The sequence below is a fragment of the Cryptomeria japonica genome, chromosome 6 (genome assembly GCF_030272615.1).
Source record: "Cryptomeria japonica chromosome 6, Sugi_1.0, whole genome shotgun sequence".
Classification (NCBI taxonomy): domain Eukaryota; kingdom Viridiplantae; phylum Streptophyta; class Pinopsida; order Cupressales; family Cupressaceae; genus Cryptomeria; species Cryptomeria japonica.
Genome location: NC_081410.1, coordinates 170572953 through 170595730, shown reverse-complemented (window position 1 = coordinate 170595730; position 22778 = coordinate 170572953). Strand labels below are relative to the sequence as shown.

Genomic DNA, 22778 nt, shown 5'->3' with positions numbered 1-22778 from the left:
ATATACTAGTTTTTACCACATCAACTTCATGTATCATATTAGATTTAGAACAATCATGATCAACTCACAAAACACATAATTGATCTATATCTATTTTTTAAGATAACAATCAATTTTCTAAAATTAATGAATCAATAGTACACAAAATCAATGCCAAATTTTTATCATCCATCTTCATTTAGTGAGAAAAAAATAATTAATTTTGACATTTATACAATTGGTTATGGTCTGTGAGGGGTTGGATTTCCTCATGCGCCAAATTTTATTTTAGTGTTGTCACGTTAAAATAAAGTTGAGGAGAGGACTGTATTGAATAGAGGAAAAAAGGAAAAGGTTTTGCAATGGCTCAGGCTCTGAGATCTGGAATGATACCAGCCATTTTCAAGAGCAGACTCGCACCTTCTGCAAATTTGAGGTCGGCCAACTTCAAGCGATCTTTTGCTTCTTCAGCAGAGCACGATGATGCCTGTGAGTTTTCTTTCCAATTAGGGTTTGTTCGTTGTCGTTTTTTTACCAATTAGATCAAGCATAATTTCTCATTGATTTTTAAGTCAAGAGCTTCAAATAAATCTTGAGCAATTTAATATCAAAACTGGAGACTTATGGCATTAATCTAACCGAAAACATCTTGATGCATTTTGAATGGCCATTTATAATACTTTAAAACTGGGCGTTTCGGAAATTGATTTTATCTTTGGTTGTCCGCTCCTGTTTTTATTTGATTGTTTTATTTATTTTATTGGATTGTTTGGGAGGGTGGAGAATGAGAATCAATCAGGGTTTCGTCGTTATCATTTTTCTCCAGTTAGATCAAGCATATTTTCTTATTCAAATAAATTGTGAACACTCTAATGTTAAAACTGGAGACGTATGGCATCAATCCTACTGCAAACATCTTGATGCATTTTGCATGGCCATAACAAAACCCTAAAACTGGGCGTTTGGGAATTAATTTTATATTTCGTGGTTCGCTTCTGTTTTTATTTGATTGTTTTATTTATTTATTTATTTTATTCGGTTGTTTGGGAGGGTGGAGGATGAGACTGGGGATGGGGTTGGGCGTTATTCTCAAATGTACATTGTAATAGTTGTGTCACAATATCATTACATGCCTGCTGGAATCGTAGAATGTCTTACAGCGTATAATATTTGAACCTTTAACATGCCCTCGTGAATGTCTATTGTTACCCTTAGACAAATGAATCCTAATCCTTTTCTTATGTTTGCCATTCTTATTTAAAAATCCTTTTCGGGGAGCATTAGGGTTTATAGATTCTTTGTTGGACTCGTCAACATTAACAGTTCCTCTGTTGAACTCTTCCACATTGGAGATTTGTACGTAATGATTCCAGACTGTATGATTTTTACCATGTTGATGGTTCTGGTTTGGAAATATTACTTAGGGGTCATTAGGCTCCGTGATTTAAATGTTTGACTGTTGTGCATACATTGAAATGAGGGTAATCGGTATTTTTACTAACCCGTTCTAGAAGTGAATAGATTTTATTATATTTACTTCTCTGGTTTTAAACTCTTATTAAGAGAGCATCAGGATCTATAATATCTTTTTTGATCTGTTGGACATTACTTGAACCGTAGCAGCAAATATCATTCTGGGGAATAACTTGGTAAACCAAAAGATAAATATTTTTACAATTTATTGGAATTAAATTGGGTCAGGGTAAGGAAAAATTTGGAAAAGATACTGAACCTAGGTTTTTTTGATTGAAAACTGAGATTTAATCCCCATATTTTCTTTAATCAATCATTTTTTTCAGTCAAATGTCAGTTTGACCAATTTTATGCAGAAGCTTGCAATAATTTGCAGGGAAAAACTTGGCATAGGGGACTAGAAAATATATATTACAATTAATGATGAGTATTTCTGCTTTTATGGATTGAACTAAGGATCCTGATGGTAATATGGATTCGTATTTAATGGCTCCACTGTGCTTTAGAAAACTATTTCTGGTAGTTTGGTTCCATTCTTGCCTTTCCTTAGTTTTCTTTTTCTGATGTACAGTGTCCTTGGGATTATAGATACTCTTTCACTTTGCAAATTTAAAATTTTGTAAAAAGAAGTGGATTTTTAATTGTAATTAGCAAAGGAATATACAAATTGTAAGTTTTTAAAAGCTTTTTGCATCTGTGTTGAACTAAGGTCAGTGATGTGAAAGGGTAGTTTGTAATTACTGGCTCAATGGGCTTTGGAAAACTATTGTTGGTAGTTTGGTTCCTTTGTTGCCTCTCTCATATTTGTTTTTCTGACCTACGATGCTCTTTGGAGTAAAGATATTTCATTGCTATGCAAATTTTAAATTTTTCTGTAAAAAGAGCAAATTGGTTATTGTACTTAGCAAAGGAATATATATGTATGGCTGTTTGAGCCTGGAATGACATTGGTTTGCTATGCTGTGTAAAATCGTGACTCATTTTGCTAGCCATGCACTTCAGTATAATTTAATAAACTACTAATGTCACAATGGTTTTTATCAGATGAAACTGAGAAGTGGAAAAGAATAACTATTGCAGGAATAATTGCATGCACCGCCCTGGGAATTTATGACCTATCTGGTGAACATGAACATTTTGACGAACCTCCAGTAAGTTTAATTATTTACTTATAATGTTCAAATAATTAAGTGAACAAGTAGCTGCAAGGCTAAAATTAGTACAGTTAATAAATTTTCTTGTTTGAAATTGCTTGAATTCTTTTTGTTCCTAGTAGATACCATGAACTGATCCTTGCTGAGGCCAAAAGCTGCATGCGGGATAATATACAAATTAATCTGTGATTTGTGTTGGAAATGGAATAGATATACTTGGGAGCACCGTTTACAATCAATAGAGACGAGTGGTAACAAATGAGGCTCTTTCTATAGATTTTGAACAGAGTATGTTAAATAAGAATATAATGTTGGACTTCCAATCCATGGCTTTTTATTCCTATGGTCTGAATCCTGCAAAGAATTGTGTGGTGTTGGAAATGTATGTAAATGATGGATTTTTATACAGCCAACAATAATCTCTTTCAAATCAGTAGAGCTGAGTGTGATCTATATTATAGTGAAGTAGACAAAAGAGCTGTTAAATAATGTTTGGTATGCCAACCTCTTCTAGAGATGTCCCCATCCTGGAAATGCGGGGTTTTGGGGGGAGGGGATGCATCCCCGTGGTTCGATGTGAATCTCTATAGCTTGGTGTAGAACCTTGTATGCGTGCATGGGTATACCAACAGATTTATGAGATATCTATATTTTATTGTTGAGGAAGGGCTTGTGTGTGTATGTTACCCTTAATATTTGTTAAGGTCAATGTGTAGGACCGTAGTTTCTCAATTTTTATGGGAGGCTACCCTTCTCTAACTACCAGTGAAAATGTATGGTGATGGGATTTACATCTTTATGCATGCATACAAGGAATTTATGGCAAGATGTAACATCTACAAGCATTCAAAACCAAAATTTAAGAAATGGCACTATTGAAGGAGTAACAATAGAATTTGTTCTTCTGAGTTAATTTTGTGTGTATTGAAGGAATCCACGTATAATAGCATTGAGGAGTGGAGTGACTTGGTTTTTAATGACCAACCAACATTACAAAGTAAACTCTTGTACAAATAACATAGATAATCTGCAAGACAATCCTAAATGACAAGAACTTTATGGCTTGAAATTAAATAAACCCTCAAAGAATTCATCAATATTCATCCAAAATATTTCATACAATTTCTTCTCCAAAATAATAATCACTCTTTTTTGCCAACAAATTCTTTTTTCAAATTAAATAATTTATTTTGTGCAAAAGACCCCCTTGTCCCTATGTGTCCACTTGTAGGCACAACTTAAAAATTAAATAAATAATTATACTTGCCTTTTTAATATTTCCTCCTTAGGACAACTTAAGTTGTGATTATTTAATTAATTAAATAAGTCACCCAAGTTGCGGAAAGCATGGAAATGAGACAAATATGAAATTTTGATCATACCAATATGTTATCGAGGACTTAGGATGATGAACCAATGCAACTTGGCGATTGTCTAAAAATATCATGCTTCTCCAAGAAGTTTGGAGAGTTCCCAAAAAGTCAGAATTGCATTCTGAAAGCATCGTGAGACTCAACAAGATAATCTGAACTCACTGCCATGAACAACAACACTTTTGACTAATCTGGTGCTCTCGAAAAACTTTGGAGTTCTCCCCTGCTCACCATTAGCCTATGGGAAAACTCAGAAAATAGATTAATTGTTCACAAACCAATAATGTTTGAAAGTAGATTACAGTTTACCTCCCTAGATTTGCTTGTCCTCAAGCAATTACAACTCAATCATTCAACTCCTTCCAATTGAACCTCTTGAAGCAATCTACCAATCATATAAATCCCAGTTTGCAAAATTTTTGTATCAACATATAAATTGAGGGCAAAAGAATGAACATACCTCATCAAGTCACCATCACAATTAGTCCATCTCAATGTCAACATTGTTGGCAAACATCTGGATTGTTTCTGATGGAACTGAATGATGTTCGTCAATTGTGTATTATCAATTACACAAACATTCTCAAAATAAACTTCATTACTGAAGTGTTAAGAAGAACAACTGCTGATGGTTATGAACCATCTGCATTGCCTCTCAAACATCATCAATGTTGGCTGATATAATCACCTATAATCACCCCTTTCAACAACAACTGACAAACATTTTCTTTTGAATTTATGACATCAATTTAAACATAATTGTAGCTGTTCAAGACTGAAAAGTGAAAACCGTAACTCACAATCTTACTTGTTAAAATCAGCAATCTTAAAATAGGATTCCAGCTGCATAAATGGATTGTATGATAATGGTAGCGTTGTTGATGAATTTTTGGCCAGTAGGCCTCTATGCTACCTCTTTCCTGGCACTATTGATCTTAACCACAACCGGCTGATGTTCTCTTGCATGAAAATTGATTATTGAGGCAACACTACCATGCTTACGCTTCCTCTTTCTGATAATCATGAGGACTTCTTCAAAGATAGCAAAATACTCAATAGAATTCCTCATCTCACAATAGTGATGATGTTTCCTACTTTTTGATGAGCTCAAACTTAAGGTTTAAACACCATGCAAGGTTGATGTAATATAGAACAAACTCCATTATGGAAGTATGCCATAGCTGGATTCAAAGCATTGCATACCTTAATTCATACCATAATTCAACCAAATGAGGTGTTGTCAAGGTTAAGACTTGATGATTAAGCAAGAACGAGTGAGACACTCACATGAGCAAAGAAAGTTATGTGATTTTATAATGATAGTTTGCAAGGAATGATCTGTTTGTGCATACACAACTCAAGTTTTCTATTTGTCATGCTGCATGGATGACTCCACATCGCTCGGAGAATGCAAACATCCTTACAGTGAATTCCGCAGGAACAGATTACATAGTTTCTTCAGAACCATATGGTTCTGCAGCTTTCGTAGATTCAATTATGAGGCTGGGATACCATATATTCTGTTGTACAAAACTCTTGGATAATACAAATCTATTTACAGTTCTAATTCCTTTGCACCCCCTTGCTATTTAGCCCCCTTGCTATTTCTGATTTTTTTGTGAAGAGTCATATGACATTGCCTAATCTGAAATATCCTTGCTAGGGATTTTTACTAATAACAGATATAAGCGAACAGCCAAACCAAGAGATAATTCATTCCATGAAATTTTCGCAAAACTTATAGGCAGATCGATGAGGTATTTGTTAACATGCAACAAAGGTTTTAATACCAAGACTATCAAACAAAGCTTCAACCAGAGACACCATTAAATATCCATTGTTGAATACAAGGCGTACCAAACATAGCATCAGGATCAGGTTACAATCTCTGACAAAGGCTAATATGAACCACATGCTGAAAATGGATTTCACTGTTCGAACTGCTCCTGTTGACGATGGCTTCTCTGAAATAGCAGCAATCAGAGCCTTTGTATTGAGCGCTGTAGAACTTTCTACCAGGCTGAGGCATTGATACCAATCAGACTGTCTATGATGCTTCTAACCGCCCAAAATAAACAGATTCAGCTTTATCGATAGAATCCTTGAATAGACTTATCGTTTCCAGATTAAATCAGGCTGCTGTTGCAGACCTGGGGCTATGTCCAGAGCTGCTGATAACAGGGTTTTGGTCCTGCTTGAATACCAAATTGCAAAGAACTCATAAATCGATAAAAGAAGACCATAAAGAATGATTTCTTTGGCAAATCAACCCCTTAAATAATAACTCCAGCCACTCCAAAAAAACCATCGATGCCTCTAGAAGACTCCTCATCAGCGACTTAGGAAAATAATATAAGTTGTATTAATTATTAAATTACCCCCAGGCCCCAAGTATGGTCGCCTAGGAGAGATAACGTCATAACTTAAAAATGACCCTAACTTAAGTCAATGAATAATTAAAATAAGCTTTTTGGCCTTATTTTAATTATTCACTCATTCCCATAATATTCAATTAATTTTCTAGCCTCAAGGAATGGTAAAGGCTAGATAATTCTTTTCTACCAACCATTACTCAGAAGGCGACATTACATAATCAATTTGTTTAACTTAACGTCTAGTGTTACAATGATTTAAATTCTTGGCATCCGGGTTTAGATTAGAGAAATTAATCTATTCTTTGTGCTTTTATTTTAGTCTTTGTTCCAGGCATTATGTGTAGGTACATTAAACATCTTGTCATTAAACCTGTACATATTCTTTGACTGAAGGCATTTTCATTATCAAGTCATCCAATCATTGATCACATTCAAATTACATAGGTTGATGCATTGATGTCTAAAATGTTTCCATTGCTACAAGTGCGGTTGCCGTTGCACCAAAAGATGGACATGTTAATGCCTGATACAACCACTAGACTTATAGAATCCACAAGAGGCGGTTAAGCCATGTCTTAAACCCAAGCATTGCGCTGCACATCACAAGGAGTCCAAGGGCGCACACCTTGCAACAATCTCCCCCCCAGCGTAAGCGAGGGGTTTGAACTTGTGACCAAGCTCTGATACCACTTGTTACAAGTGCGGTTGCCGTTGCACCAAAAGATCGACTTGTTAATGTCCGATACAACCGCTGGACTTATAGAATCCACAGGAGTTGGTTAAGCCATGTCACAAACCCAAGCGTTGCACTGCACATCACAAGGAGACCAAGGGCACACACCTTGTAACATCCATTAATAATGCATTCGGTTCCCAATGCAAAGAATTAAACACCCAGTGCAATGACCATCCTAGAGGAGCAGTCTGCCATTTCACATGCTCACTTGCAGTCAACATTACCTGACAAAGGGATTAGCTCCACCTTAAGCAATATCAGGCCCTGTGCATTCATCACCTCATTGAACTCTATACCTTTTAAAACTTCCGTCCTTGCAGCCGTAGTGAGCAGCCTTTTCTTCAGTAAGGGCATTGAATAGGAGAACTATCCACTTGGCTGAGTAGATTCTCTCCAAACTTCACTATAACCATTAAGTACAATCAATATGAATGAATTTTGGTCCAGGTTTGACCTTTACTACTCTTAATAAGTAACAAGAGTTAAATCATCCATCCACAAGTTGCTCTGCCTATTCTTCAGTGAGGGCATTGAATAGGGGAACTATCCACTTGGCTGAGTAGATTCTCTCCAAACTTCACTATAACCATTAAGGACAATCAATATGAATGAATTTTGGTCCAGGTTTGACCTTTACTACTCTTAATAAGTAACAAGAGTTAAATCATCCATCCACAAGTTGCTCTGCACCAACAATGGCTGAAACTGCATAATTCCTCTTCCAATGAAAGTAAACAAGAGTGCCCTTCCTCAGGATGGCTTGTAATTTGTAAACATCCTTTAATAGCTGTTTGTTCCCTACGAGAAATGAGAAAACCCAAACTGTAATGCCTCAGAGATGAACATCAACTGTCGCAACTCCAATTTTAAGTGAGTAGTCACCAATAATGATGATTTTCTTGCCCTAGCACTGTCCAAAACAGGAGAAGCAACAGTCCAGTCTATTAGGAAGCCGAATGACTGCTTAAAAGGGACAAACTGCTCTAATCACACTCTGCCATCCAAAAATTACTTCTAGCATGTTGTCTACAGTAGAACTGCCCTGAAATAAGTGATGAAATGATTATTTGTCTTTGTGAATCTCATAATGATGTTCTAGGTCATTGTCAAGACAATTTTAGAAACTTTTCTCCACTCATAAATCTGCTGCACTTGCACAGCAACTAAGATTTTGTTGTTGTGCAACAATAAAGGTCTGCTTGTCACATGGACTTATGCTTTAATCTAAGTTGCCGGTACAGGTTCGGGTTCAATGACCCAGTTCGCTGGTTTGGAAAAAAATTGAAAATGGGGTTTGGGTTCGCCAGTTCGGAAATTTTCTGAAAATTTGTCACCCATTTATTTGAAATTTAACATGCTTTATATAGAGAAATAAGTCTATCACCAACTGAAACATATAAGAAAGAAATTGTAGCGTGTAGACCTTTATTCAGGATTAAATCTATGAAACTACGCTCATGTTAGGACATCATATCCTAATATAATATATTTTAATTGCTTTTATCTCTAATTTATATTCAACTTATTCAGTATTGACTTGACTAGTGATTTTATGTTTTTCTTTGGGACCAAACAAATTTGAAATTAACTCCAACAAACACTGTTGAAGAATCTCATAATAATATCTACCAGCAAGTGTTCTTTTGTGGAGATGGGGGGTCATAGCTGATGCATTGTAGTCTAACATTTTACTATGTGGTAAAATTATGTGTTAATCAGTCAGATTACACAGAATCTCATAAAACTTAACATACACATGCAGTTAAAAATATAATTAATATATGGAATGTAACCAGGATGCATGACACTATAAACTAAAACAGAGTAGAAAAGTACATTGTGATGCCCAAAGCAAGATTGAGGACCTTCATTGTTTTTAGGAAGATAGTTTACAATGTGTTCAGCCAAGAATGTGAGAAGGTGAGTCGTAATTCCAAGCATCTAGCCTTCTCTCTAAGTCCCACAGTCTGCTCAGCAATTTTTGAGACTGTTTGGCTTCTGTGCTGTTTGCAAGTTCATTTGTATTTTTTAACTATATTTTGTTTTTCTTTCTAACAAAATGTCAAATTAGAAATGTTACAAAGGGGGATTCATAACAGTCCTGCCACTTACTACGTGTTCCCAACATTTGGCATCTTCTAACATCTTGTGATATATTCATATACATAGCGTCTAAAGTGCCAAAAGTTTTGGTCAAGTATTTTTGCTTATAATATTTGGCATCCTCTTTCAATTTATTAATACAGGATTAGATATATGTTATTTTTATTTTTCTGTTTGATATGGTTTGTTGAAATTTACAAGTATTTGCTCACTGAAGGTTTAATTTATATATATATCTTATTTTGCAGCGTTACCCATACTTGCATATCCGGAACAAAGAATTTCCATGGGGTAAGACTTGATTACTATTTTTTTAATTAACAGGGTTGTTTATGGCGCTTATGAATGCTTCATGTTATGTAGCAAAATGATGTCACCTTTTTCACCCAAAAGAAAACAATTTCATATTTTGGATTTTACTTAAATTTTGTTTTGGTATTGTAGAACTACTTTATACATGTTTGTGTGAAATGCATAGCTTCATGGGAACATTTGATGAGCCATTCTTACTGTTGCACTAAGGAACATTACAGGGCACTACATTTATAAAATTATAAAATCATTTAAAAAAAATTAATAGCTGCAAATTATTTATATGACAAAGGTAATTATTTATACTGGGTTCTGGCTAAAGTCTGCTTACTCACTGATACTATTCTGAAGTCAAGGATACTATTTTGAAGCACAGTATATGTATATGAGGATCTGGACTTTTTCCGTATAAAAGCAGAGAATTATATTTGACGAATCATCCAATGCATTGCAAATAATGTGATAACAGAATGTTCACACTAGCATAAATACCTATTACTAACCTAAAAATCCAACTGACCTAACAACACACTACGGCTTTTCATCTTTGATTTTTCAATGCTTGGAAGATCCTTATAGCATTTTACCTCTGTATGGTCATTTCTACCCTGTATTGCATTTAACTGTTTTCAGATCACATCAATGTCTAGTCTGTTAAATATAAGGTAGAATATAGAACTTTCAAGTTTCAAGGCTGTTATTGTCTTCTCGGTTGCATTTACAACCATCTGCAACCATTACTGTTTGTTTCCTTCCTATCATCATTATTTTTCTGAGCCTGCTGGATCAGGTTATGCTGGAGATTTTCCATTGTTTCTTATGAGCAGTTATAACCACTAACATATCCCACCTTGCAGTGTTTTATTATATATATGATACAAAAGTGCTGACCTCCTGCATGGCATAACTGTGTCTTGCAACTCTGTCCTCAATTCCTTGTTATCTGGTTGGGTATCTTGTGCTCTGACTTGTTGAGCTACTTCTCTTTTTTAATCTTTATCATTTAATTCATGTAGGTTACAAATTAATTTCTTTTTCTGCCAATTTAAGGCTTTTCTTTGACATCAAATTCTTTATATAATATGGATATCATTGTGCTTTTCACTTTTTATTGGACAGCTAAGACTTATAATATGTTCTAGATCTTGTTACTAGATTTCCCAAATATAATAGACTTGCAAATTATCTATAGATGCGTGCTGGGAAGATATCTAGGATCAGTTTCTGAAATACTTTTGTTCTGTGGACTCATGAAAACAAGTATGGGCTTCTCTTTTAAACCTCAGGTATTCGCCATTTCAAGATATCACCACTACTGTTCACTGACTGCCCTTGGATTCTGGCTTAGTTTTTTAACCAAGATAAAACAAACAAATAAAGGCAATGATTATGCTACATGTCTATTAATTATTTTTGATGCTGGCCATAGAAATTTATCATTTGCTCAATTTTTGGTTGGTCTACTATCTTTGTGGATCATGTTATATTTTGTGTCTTATCAAACTGCACTGTATGTTTTACCAAAGGCTAGACAAGCCCCTTTATTATGAAGAGGTACCCACCAAGGCAGAAAATCTGTTTGTATGAATGAATAATTAAACCTTTATATTTTTTTTTTGGTCGGTAATAATATTGTATTTTATTTATGCAAAATAAAGTGAGTGTTTACATATAGTAGAAATCTGGGCTTCCAAACCTCCAAAACAGCCCAATATGAGAAACTAAAACAAACAACCGCCTTCAAAAGGAAACCACCATAACCTTAATAGACCTATAACACTGTTATACAACCATGGTAGGACCACCCTGATAAAAGGATAATCTACAAAAAACCAGCCGTCAACATAAGGACCATCACAAACTTAATCTATAGACCATCCAAAAAGAATAGACCTATGCCAGCTCCTTACAAATTAGCATATAAAAACAAATGTCTATTACATAAGACAAAAAAGAAGACCGTTGCCAGACATAACCTATTATCCTGCATGAAACTGCTGCTTGGCATCCTTCACAACACGAGCTCCTCTGGCATATCTAACCCCTCCCCACTGCCTGCCCCTGTTTTTGGATTGACCTCTTCTGTGAACCTCCCGCGGCCAAGCTCGAGTCAAGTCATTCTCCTCCCTCTCATGACGCCAAATCACTTCCTTGAGCCTCTCCCAGGCCTGTGCTCTTTCCAGCTCATATGCATCTTTGTCAACCTTTCCTACCCACCTCACAAAGGAAACAATGCCAAACCCATCTGTATCCCTAACATCCTCGAAATCTTTTGAATAATCCATCCCTACTCTTGGAACAGACCACTCCAGAATGGAACCCAATCCTTCCAGCATCTCATCTTCAAATATTGATGTGGCAGCCCACTTTACAACCTCAGTGTCTTACCCCAATTACAAACCCCAGGCAATAATTATGGATATTACGTCCAGATTGACTCTCCACCGCATCCTATTTTCCATAAACAAAGGCCCCAAAACCCCTAGAGCTGCATTAACCGCCTCCTCTTCCTTGAAGCGAAGAAGTCCCTGCATTCTTTCTTTGCTAACTGGCCCCTTGAAACCTTTTTGTTGTTTCTTCCTGCTGACCCCTAGAGCTGCATTAACCGCCTCCTCTTCCTTGAAGCGAAGAAGTCCCTGCATTCTTTCTTTGCTAACTGGCCCCTTGAAACCTTTCTGTTGTTTCTTTGTGCTGACTGTAAAATTCGCTTCCATGGGTTCAAAAACACACAACTCAAAGAGCTCACCTTCGTTCAAACCAGAGAGAGCGACTAAACTTGTTTTTCAAAGCAGCTTTGTCTGAAAAGAGAGGACAGCAGGGACTTAAATATCATCAAAAAGAAAGATTACGAATCTATCCGTCGAGCCTCAAAAATCTGTCATCTTAAATAAGATCGTTCTTAGTAACTTAAAACATGCGCTGCTAACATCCTTCACACGTTCGAAATTCATTGCCCTACTGAAAAATGAAATTGGATTGAAGTGACCCGAAAATATCTGTACACCCGCCATCATTTAAATAAGAGGGATAAACAAAAAAAGCCGCCACTTCAAGAACAAGTGCACATTCGCAATAAAATGTCCTTTCCATATCATACAAAATACACCATTCAGCTACCACGCTTTCACATTAAAAGCACGGTAGACCACTTCAGGAGGGAATCAACTGAAGAGCACCACGAAACAAACATTCTGTCAAAAAATTAACTCATGACACTTACATCACATCTAAATTAAGAGCGCCTTGGAAATCTTCCAGCCTTGAGTCACCTTTCTGTTTAAAGGATAGAGCTCATTTTGATGATCTGTCTGCAGTGTGACTACCTTCTCTTCGAATGTGACTCACCTTGAAATTGTCAAAAGATTTCAAATCTTCAACGATCAAAGAGATATAACCCTGCAAGTGCCAAGCTCTGATATCCCCATTCATAATGGCCTGAATTATTATCAGAGAATCCCCCTTTAAATGCAGATTCCTAATCCCTAAACTCCTAGCCAATCTGACAGCTAAAAGTGCAGCATGAGCTTCAGCCTCATTATTGGTGCTCCTCCTTAACCTTTGAGCTCCACACTTAATTAAATCTTCTTTCTCATCCCTAATTACAAAACCTGTCCCTGCCAAACTTCTACTTACTTGTGCAGCCCCATCAAAGTTTACCTTGAACCAACCTTTCGCTGGAGGGCTCCAAGATACACACAACTCCAACTTTTTACTTGCATTATTACTTGACCAAGACCCATGCCTTATTATAATAATTAAACCTTTATATTATTTTTATAATATAAGTACTGATTGATTTCTCACAGTCAAAGTTTTAAAAATCGATGGCTGTTACTTGGTTTGATTTTAACAGATCTATTAATACCTTGGAATCATCTTCCACCATATACTTTGATAGGATAATGAATGATCATTTGAGCTCTGGTTACATTTCTATTGGCCTCTACAACATTGTTCTCTCCTTTTCCTTAGACAAGTGTAGAAAATGCTTATGCATACCTTTAAAAGTCTTTGATTAACCCTCAATTTCTAACTTGAGCCAGATTAGCAGCGCTTATGTCTTGTCAAATCCAGCTCTAAAAAAAGGTCTTTGATTTTATAGAGGAAAGGTTGTCTCATCATATTGAATAATTAAAGGTCTCCACAGACCACCTTTTATTCAGAACAAAATCTTTGACTGCAGTAGGTGAGGTGTGTATGACATAGTTCTTGCTCTACCAGTGAAAAAAGTGTCAAGAATCTTTGCTACAAATTAGTTTTTTTTCCTCACATCATATTTAAAGGAGTTTCACTATGGCTAAGTTTAGGATTTGCAGTCAATTTTGATTCAGCATTGGATATTATATTATCTCATCAGATTCCTCATATTATATTAAATTTTAACACTGTTCCATTTGAACATGTCCCTTCAATAAACCTTGCGTACCCTATACAGGAATGTTTCCGAGGCTTGGGGATTTGGGGGAAATGTCCCCTTACATCACCACCACCTTTGCCAACTCCACCTGGGATGCCGCTGGTTTGTTTGCTATATGGCACATGCTATTACATACTGATTGCAACCTTTAACTTTGTGAAAACTAGTTTGCCTTTCATTGAGACAGTCAGAGATGTTATATTGCAGATTTTGTCTAGAAGATTTCAGTTCACCCCAATTTGTAAACCAGTGCCACCTCCCCACAATCGCTCTGCTGCCCTCCCCCACTGCCCCCTTACTGTCCCCAAATTTAGCCCCTTGGTCCCCCATCCCTGAAACTCGTCCCTGCGTCTCCACGTCAGGAATCTTTGTGGAACTATGAATTTTAATAACACTGTGCCTTTACCTTCTCAACGAAGAGGTAAGACGAACAATATCTTCTAGATTTTGACAAGTGTTCTGAAACATCGATAGCTTAAAAAATTATCTATAAACATTGTCTGGGTAAATATTTGGATCAGTGTATGAAATACTCTGGCTCGCAGTCTCCAGGAAAATAGGCATGGGCTACCCTAATTTTGCCTCATAAAGATATTTGATGGTTACGCCCTGGATTTGGCTAGCTTTTGTCCAACAACTATTTGTTTTGCAACATATGGTAGACAATGAAGAGCTTTTTCATTTTCTTGATGCTGTCTCTTGTTTTTATGAAAGAAAGGGAAATGTTTCATGCCAAGTACTTAACTCGTTTGTTATTACATCATCCCCATTGAGGGGGTTATAGACACAAGTAAAACTAGAGTTCTTGAAGTGTTGGTGTCTTTGGTCCAAGAGTGGAGAGGGGCATCTAAAATATCCCCAACCATGTAGAATGCCCAAGCTTTTGCAACGTTATGCAAGCATTTGCCTTCATCTATTGCCCAGGAAAGGATCTCCAGGTTCTGTCATTGCTCATCAATAGTTTTAGGGTGCCATGGAGGGGCTTAAGTTTTTATTTTCTTAGGAGGAGGAGGTCCCATGAAAAAAAAAAGTGCTACGGGATTATTTGGAATTTTGTCCTAGAAAATAGAAGCTCCTACTTTTTAGGCTTGCATATTTAAGCTGGTGAAAATGGGGTGGGGCTAGAAATTGCCCCACCAGCTTAGGGATGATATCCGCTGTTTGTCAAACATCCAAGTCTAAATTTATATTAATAAATAATTTTGGAAGGAAAATGTTTTTTTTAAAACAGATTTTTATCACTGCTCACTGTAGAAGACAAAAGTATTATATTCATGAGACCACCACCTTCCTTCAATTTTGGAGCTTAAACTTTTAAACTGAACTGCATTACAAAATTCATGGGACCAACAGCTTCAAAAAATTCCTAAAAAATCTCAGCAGTTCCAGCTCTTTTTATGAAGTCCCCGTCCATGAGACCCAGCCTTAGATATGACTGGTTGAGAGGATGTTAGTTCAGGTTTATATATAGTAACTATTTTTTGGTGTTAACCCTTTGAAGAACATAATTATACACATTGTAAGGCAATGTATGAATCTTTGGATATGGAATGTTTTGATATGCATGTTATTTAAAGTCAACATGGATGCTCTAATTGTTCTACAATTCACAGAAATATATTGACAAATGCAAGTCTAGGAGTCGTATAGCAGTGGATCTTTTTATGATTTGATTTTAGGAATTTTTTTTTTTGTGTTAACCCTTTGAAGAACATAATTATACACATGGTAAGGCAATGCATGAATCTTATTATATTGAATGTAATGATACACATTATTTAAACCAAAGTTCCCAGACTCGGATTCGCTCAGACTCAGCAAGGCCAACTCGACTCATGACTTGGCTACAACTCGGCAATGACTCGGCAAAATCTTGAAATTATATACTTTTACAATTATATATCATATTCCATGACTCGGGCCGAGTCATAAAAACTCGGCGAGGTCTGCTCGGCTCGGCGACTCGGTTTGGATTTTAAACTCAACGTTGATGCTCTAATTGTTTTACAATTCACAGAAATAAATTTACAAATTTATGTCTGGGAGTCATATAACAGAGGATCTTTTTGATTTTGGGTGTTATTTTTTGTAATTAACTGTTTTTTTGGTTTGCTGTCGATGCTAGGTCCTGATGGTCTTTTCGAGAGGAAGAAACATCACTCTGAACACTAATTGCAAAGAAATTTACTTTGGACAAGCAGATTTAGGCATCTTGGATATGTGTGGGTTGAGACTTTACATTTGATCCTCGGATGTTTTCTTTACTTGCAGAACTGTGAATGAATTCTAGGTTTTATTCAATAATACTGGAACGTCCAGATTCAGATCTGAGTTTCTTCTCTCTTATTTTGCTTTTTGCGCATGCTGGCTAAGGACAAATGCCCTGCTTTGTGAAATAATGAGCCTGATCTTTTGCTTCCTTGTAGAAACTTCTATTCATATTCCATTACTCAAACTTGGATTGTGCTTGTTGCATCACAAAGCTTATGTGTTATTTTTGGGTAATTGATCACTGCTATTATAGAATCCAATCACGATGAAATGATATTTAAATTTATGGGAATTATAATTGAAAAACCAGCTTGGGGCCCAACATATAAAGCTAAGGATGATAGCTTGTCGTGAATAAGTTGAGACTAGCATTCTCTTTACATAAAAATGTTGATTCTGTTAGGAATTAGTGTTCACATGGATATGGGATATTACACTATTAGGTTGGTTTGTTAAAATATCATGTGTTGGTTGTATGAATGTTTTTTTAATTAGGTTGGTTTGTTAAAATATCATTTGTTGGTTGTATGAATGTTTTTTTGTTTGGATTGAATTGTTTATTCGTGTAGCAACTCAATATATTTAGGCAAGTTGATTACTGAGTTTCCTATAAAATAAGATATATATATGAATCCTATAAATATGTTATGGATTATTGAATGGAAATCAAAGTTGCATGGACACCAATACGGGTATCGGATACAGCCATTTTTTAAGACCTCCCAATATGCATATGGCTGGATACAACATTCATATATAACACAATTTTTTAAGTTATCAGAGGAGGTTTTAAAGTAAGTTTTCATTACTTTAAAAGCAACATATCTACATAATTTTTACATAAATATTTATGTCAAATCTATATACAAAGTCTTCCACTAAAAATTTTAATTATTTACACTTCCATTAACTGACATTTATTTTATGTGCAGTCTTAGCGGCTATGATGTTATTTATGGGAGCGCTACTACCTAAAGTCTAGCATTTTAACTTGGCTGATAATTCAGGGTTCTTTTCATAAGAATATATTTAATGAATATCTTATATGCCATTATTTCATTTTGAGGTGCATGATACATCACAAATTCACAATAATTCACACTATTTTGATGAAGGAGATGAAATAAAAGGCTCTTCTGCAGCCACAAGGTTTTTTCAGATTTGAATTTACTCTAAAAGATAATTTTTGCAGAGTAGCACTGGTCAAGCTTGAGCTGTTGCTAATTTGAATAACTAGTTGTGAAAAGATATATAAGACTTTTAGAATTTTGAATTACATTTCAAAATTTCACATGAAAATACTATGAAACTTAATTTTAAATACTTGCGACTTTAATCATAATGTTAAATGAAATAAAAAATTTCAGTTTGACAAATGAAATTGTAGAATTGGAGATTTCTATTATATTGCAAATTTCATAAGGATGATTACAATGAGTAGCATGATATCAAAATAAGACCAAAATGTAGTGAAGGGAGGCCCCCAAACTCCTCATTGCTGGAATTATTTGAGTCCTCATGGTGAAGATTTGCCAAATTGGCACCAACCAGCCCTTCATCTGAAGTCATAGCATCCCCATCAACCTATGCTAGCTCTTCTGGCACCTACATTCTATCATGTTGGACTCTCTTTGTACACTTGTGTCTTGCGGTCATTTAGGTGCAAAACTACTATCAAGTTCCGCTAGTTTCTCTACTCTCTTAGAGGTAAGTTTGATCCTCTTCTAAAAGAGTGGATGAATTTATTGGTAGACTAGTTCCTCTCAACAGTTGAAGAACTAGAAACTTGGGATAGCAGATGGATGGCAAGAGTGGTAGTATTTGATTTTTGACCATGACAATTCCACCACAAAATCGAGTTCTCATGTGCCATAGTTCGTATATCCATCTTAGCATTATCACTATAACCCTTGAGAGTGGCAAATTTGGTCCACTCAGTGTGAATTGTGTTGGCAACATAAGGATCATACATCTTATCAATGCACTTGAAGAACCCTGCCTTCACTTCATCATTTTGAATCGGTATAAATCTACCAGGCCTAGGCATGTACTACTTAGGATCCAATTCATGAACAACCATATGTAAGGGAGTGTTGAGCTTGTCCCATCTATGCTGAATGATTGGTCGAATGTGCTCATTATATAATGTTAAAATAGGGTCCTTTGCACGTACTACATCTCTTATCTAGTCAAGCATAAAATCGATGCATTCATAGACCTCTCCAAGTGTAGGTGCATCCCCTCCCCCAGATTTGATGACCTAGAAAATTGGAGCAATGATGGAGACTATGTAATTTGCATCACTCCAAAACACATCACTCTTCACTATCTCCTTCACCCTCTTCCCTTGCTCTGTGTTGCCTCGGCCCATCGATTCCAATCTGTAGTCATATCCATGAGTTGTAGTGACTCTTGCAACTCAAATCATTCTCTCCAAGAGAATGAAATAGGATGCATATTTGGTCTCAATAGGTATCAAAAACTCCTTTGCGAAGCTCCTAGAGAGTGCATGTGAAGTGTGGTGGTTGTAGATAAACATCTACACATCTCTTGCATTGTTGATCACTCCTCTAACCCACCCAATCTTCCCCATGTCCTCAAGTGCATTGTTCATGGCATGCACACAACATGGAGTCCACTAAATATGTCGATAGGCTATCTCAATAAGTTTCCCTGCAACTCTGTACATGTGTTGCATTTGTCACTATTTGGACCACATTTTGTGGTGTAACTTCCTCAATAGCCTCCACGAGGATCTCAAACTGAAAATCAACATCTTTGCGATGCCCTGTACAATCAATTGGCTTGAGAAAGTATGGGCCCTCAACACATGTAACCATGATGTTGATGAATGGACGATACCTAATGTTCGTCTATTCATCCATCCATTATTATGTTGCATCTAGATTCTACCCAACATGCCTTAATCTTCTCCATCAAAATATTGATCTTGGAATAGTTCTTATCCAAGATCGAGGTCCTCAATTTGTTCTCTTGTGGTGGCACATATGATGGTCCTACCTTCGCCACCATCGATATCATCTCCTTATAATAAGGAGATTGAGCTACTTGAAATGGAATGTCGTTGGCAAAGAAGAACTTGCTAATGACATCATCTAACTCATCCTTTAGTTGCACATTGAACAAATCAGTTATGGGGTTGCATTGCACTTGCAGCTTGTGTTTCCCCTTACCCTCTTGTGACTGGGCCACATCACTCTAAGTGGATGAAGGTCCCGACATCATGCTTGATCTCGCCTACTATGTATGACTAGAAGCAACTAGCTGGCTTTGTTGAACCTGTGTCCTACGAGACAAAGTAGTAGGCAATGCAACTGCACTATCCTCAGGAACACCCCAAAGCTTGTTGATCTCAAATTTATATTGGACATTTGTAGCTTTTTGGAAAAAAGCACATGGTTCCACACCTTTCCCTTGAATAAAAAGAAGTGTGCATTAACTCTAGTAATGCTGCCAAACCATTCTATGCTACAAAAAATGCAATTCCACTTCCTTGTGCCACCAATTGACGTCCACGTGCTTGGTAATTTTGTTGCAAACTGTTTGAGAGTTGACTTAGGATCAAAAAGATCCTTAACATATTATGCCAATATCTCGGATGGGCAATCTATACTAGCTAGTGCACTTGACATGGAACTAGTTTGGGCTTTAGGATTAGTCCCATGGTCACCCCCCTCTGCCTCAAGTTCATAGTCTAATTCATTTCCACTATGAGAATGCACTTCTAACTCATCCTCATATCATGAGAGCTCATTGTGACATTGCATTTCACAAAAATTAAAAATAAATTCAATAAGTACCTAGTTTGAGCCTATTTTAATTTGAAAACAAAAAAATCAAATTTGATGTTGAATTTCAAGGGCAAAATGAAGAATGATTCCAATATTATATTCTTCATTTTTTCCCTTAGGATTCAACATCAAATCTGATTTTGAAAATGAAACAAATTTTTTTTTGAAAATCCGAAAATAAAACAAACAAAAACACCTACCCGAAGCTTGAAAAATCTCTCCAACTTGAAGTAGAATCTTCCTCCTCTCTTCTTCTTGTTACTTGTCCCTCCTTTTGTACTAGCACTCACTCAACCAACCTCTTTTCACTCCTTCAAACACTCTTTTCTCTCCTCTTCAACTAGCTAGTTAAAAAAATAGAAAATCAAATGTGAGAAAATGAGAAGATTTGAGGGGGTTTTTGGTGCAACCATGACCCGTGAATCCTCAAAGAGAACTAACCAGCTTATGCAACAAGAATAACACAACGGAAGCAACAATAAAATATTAAATATTATAAAAATAGATCATATTATCATCATATAACCTCTCGTAACCAACCGGTTATCATCATACATTCATCATAAAACATCTAGTAATCAACCGGTTACTTGATTTGGTCAATCAGAGATTTAAGGTGAGTGGAAAACATGCAGCTGGGAGGAGTAGGAAGCGGCAATGGGAGAATTCAAAATTCAAATTCTCTGAAAGGCGGGAACTCTGGTTCCAATGGTGGGAGTGGCTAGAATGAAGGAGCTGGTCCTATGGGAGAGAAGGACAAGCCTCCGGACATTCCGTAGACTAGTGGTACTCTGCCAGAGAAGAAAGTGGGTTCTGGGTTTTCGGGGGAGGGGTCCAGCGGGGGGTCCAGCCCACGTGAAGAGACCTTGGAGAACAGAAAAGAATCTAGGAAATGGTCATCCCTTTTTGGAACAAAAGCATTTGGTAAACCCTCTTTACCTCCTATCAAGAATATTTCTGATCCATCTAGTGGAAAGTTCGCTATCTCTATCCCTAATCTGGTTCTGGATCGTAATATAAACAGTATGTCGAACTCCTTGGTAGGCAAATTTATGGGTTCACGTCCAAACATCGAAGTTGTAAGGGCTTATGTCAAACGGAAATGGGCTCTGAAGGGTAACATTGAAATCTCGGCTTTGCCTAAAGGCCTCTTGTCTTTTACTTTCTCGTGTGAAGAATATAAATTAAGGATACTTTGTGGTAGTCCCTGGATGGTAGGGAAGACAACCTTGGTTCTTCGGAAATGGCATCCGAATTTGAACATGAATGACTCCCTTTCGGCACAAGTTCCAGTTTGGGTAAAGTTACCAAGTTTGCCTCTTGAATATTGGGCAGAAAACATCTTCTCAGGAATAGCAAGCTCCTTTGATGAACTCCTCTCTATAGACCCAGTCACAACTTCTAAAAGGAGACTCACTCATGCTAGGTTTTGTGTAGGGATAGCCCATGATGCAGTCATGCCAGAACATATAGATATAGTGTCAAAGTTGGGGACATGGAAACAACAAATAGAATATGAATCTATCCCCTTTGCTTGCTTCCATTGCAAGAAAGTAGGTCACTGGGCAAAATCCTGTCCTATCAAGCCTAAAGGAGAGCTCAAGCAGACTAAACCCCCGGTTGAAAGTAAAAAGGTTCCAGAAAAAAAGGTATGGCAAGTTAAAAATTCAAAAAATAAGGAAGATGACTTTTTTGACAACAACTGTTTTGAACCCTTGGGGGAAAATAAGGAAGTGTCCTCAACTTCTGTCTCCAATCCCCCAACCCAGCTTGTATTGAGAAATGAGTCAACCAAAGTAAACAACCCTGTGACAGAGCAGATCTGAATGGAGGAATTGAAAGAATAGACCGAATCTTCAAAAGACACAGCTGAAGTGGTAATCACTGATACTTATGCTGGTAAGGAAACACAAAAGAAAGAGGAACAACCTGAGGAAGGGGAGATCTCTGGCTCCCAAGAAGAAAAGACTTGACTCTTCCCCGCTCATGATAAGCTCTGAAATGCAAGAAGCCCCAAAATGTGCAATACTGGGTATGAAACTTTCGGATTAAGATCAAAACTCAAAAATAGTAAACAATGCTTCACATGATTCTAGATTCCCTAATTGGGGCAATGAAGATGAAATATCTAGAATCCTCAGTAATCCGGAAGTGGTTCTCGAGAAAGAAGCTGACTGGAAAATACCAAATTACAGGAACAAGAAAAGATCCACTCCCTCGGCTTCTCAACTAAGGAAATCCAGCATAATAGCTCAAGTAGATGTTGGGTATATCTCCTCTTCCCCAGGTTGACCTTCTAACCATAAAGTCAGAGACAAGGAGGCCAGTAAGAACATTGCAGATGGGACTCAAAAGACTCTTAAGGAGTTAGGAATCTGTAAGTAACTATGAAGATTATCTCTTGGAATATTAGGGGACTTAATAATCCTCATAAACACGATATTATTAGGAATATGATAGGGGATAGTAAACCTGATGTTTTTCTAATTCAAGAGACCAAAATGAGTAGATAAAAAGTTGAATCTTTGAAGTTTTTTAAAAATAAGAGTATCAATGGTGGTAGTTCGGAAGGTGCTTCGGGAGGCATAACTACCATTTGGAACCTTAATAGTGTCAAAGGCCATGTTTTTATTCAAGAATTTTTTTTCTCTTGCATTAGATTTGAGCATTTAAAAGATGGAACATCATGGGTCCTCACCAACATTTATGCACCCAACACCTTGAAAGCTAGAAACTCCTTCTGGAAAAAACTTATTGAAATTAGGGACAACTT

The 22778-nt window shown here is 36.6% G+C and overlaps 1 protein-coding gene across 1 annotated transcript; it reads left to right on the top strand.

The window, feature by feature from the left end:
- The first annotated feature begins 209 nt into the window (after positions 1–209).
- Positions 210–16502, top strand: LOC131071791 (cytochrome c oxidase subunit 6a, mitochondrial). Its single transcript, XM_058007744.2, has 4 exons — positions 210–468; positions 2497–2603; positions 9442–9484; positions 16048–16502. Exons 1-4 carry the CDS (start codon positions 342–344, stop codon positions 16092–16094), a joined length of 324 nt encoding a protein of 107 aa, XP_057863727.2. The 5' UTR covers positions 210–341; the 3' UTR covers positions 16095–16502.
- The last annotated feature ends 6276 nt before the right edge of the window (positions 16503–22778 follow it).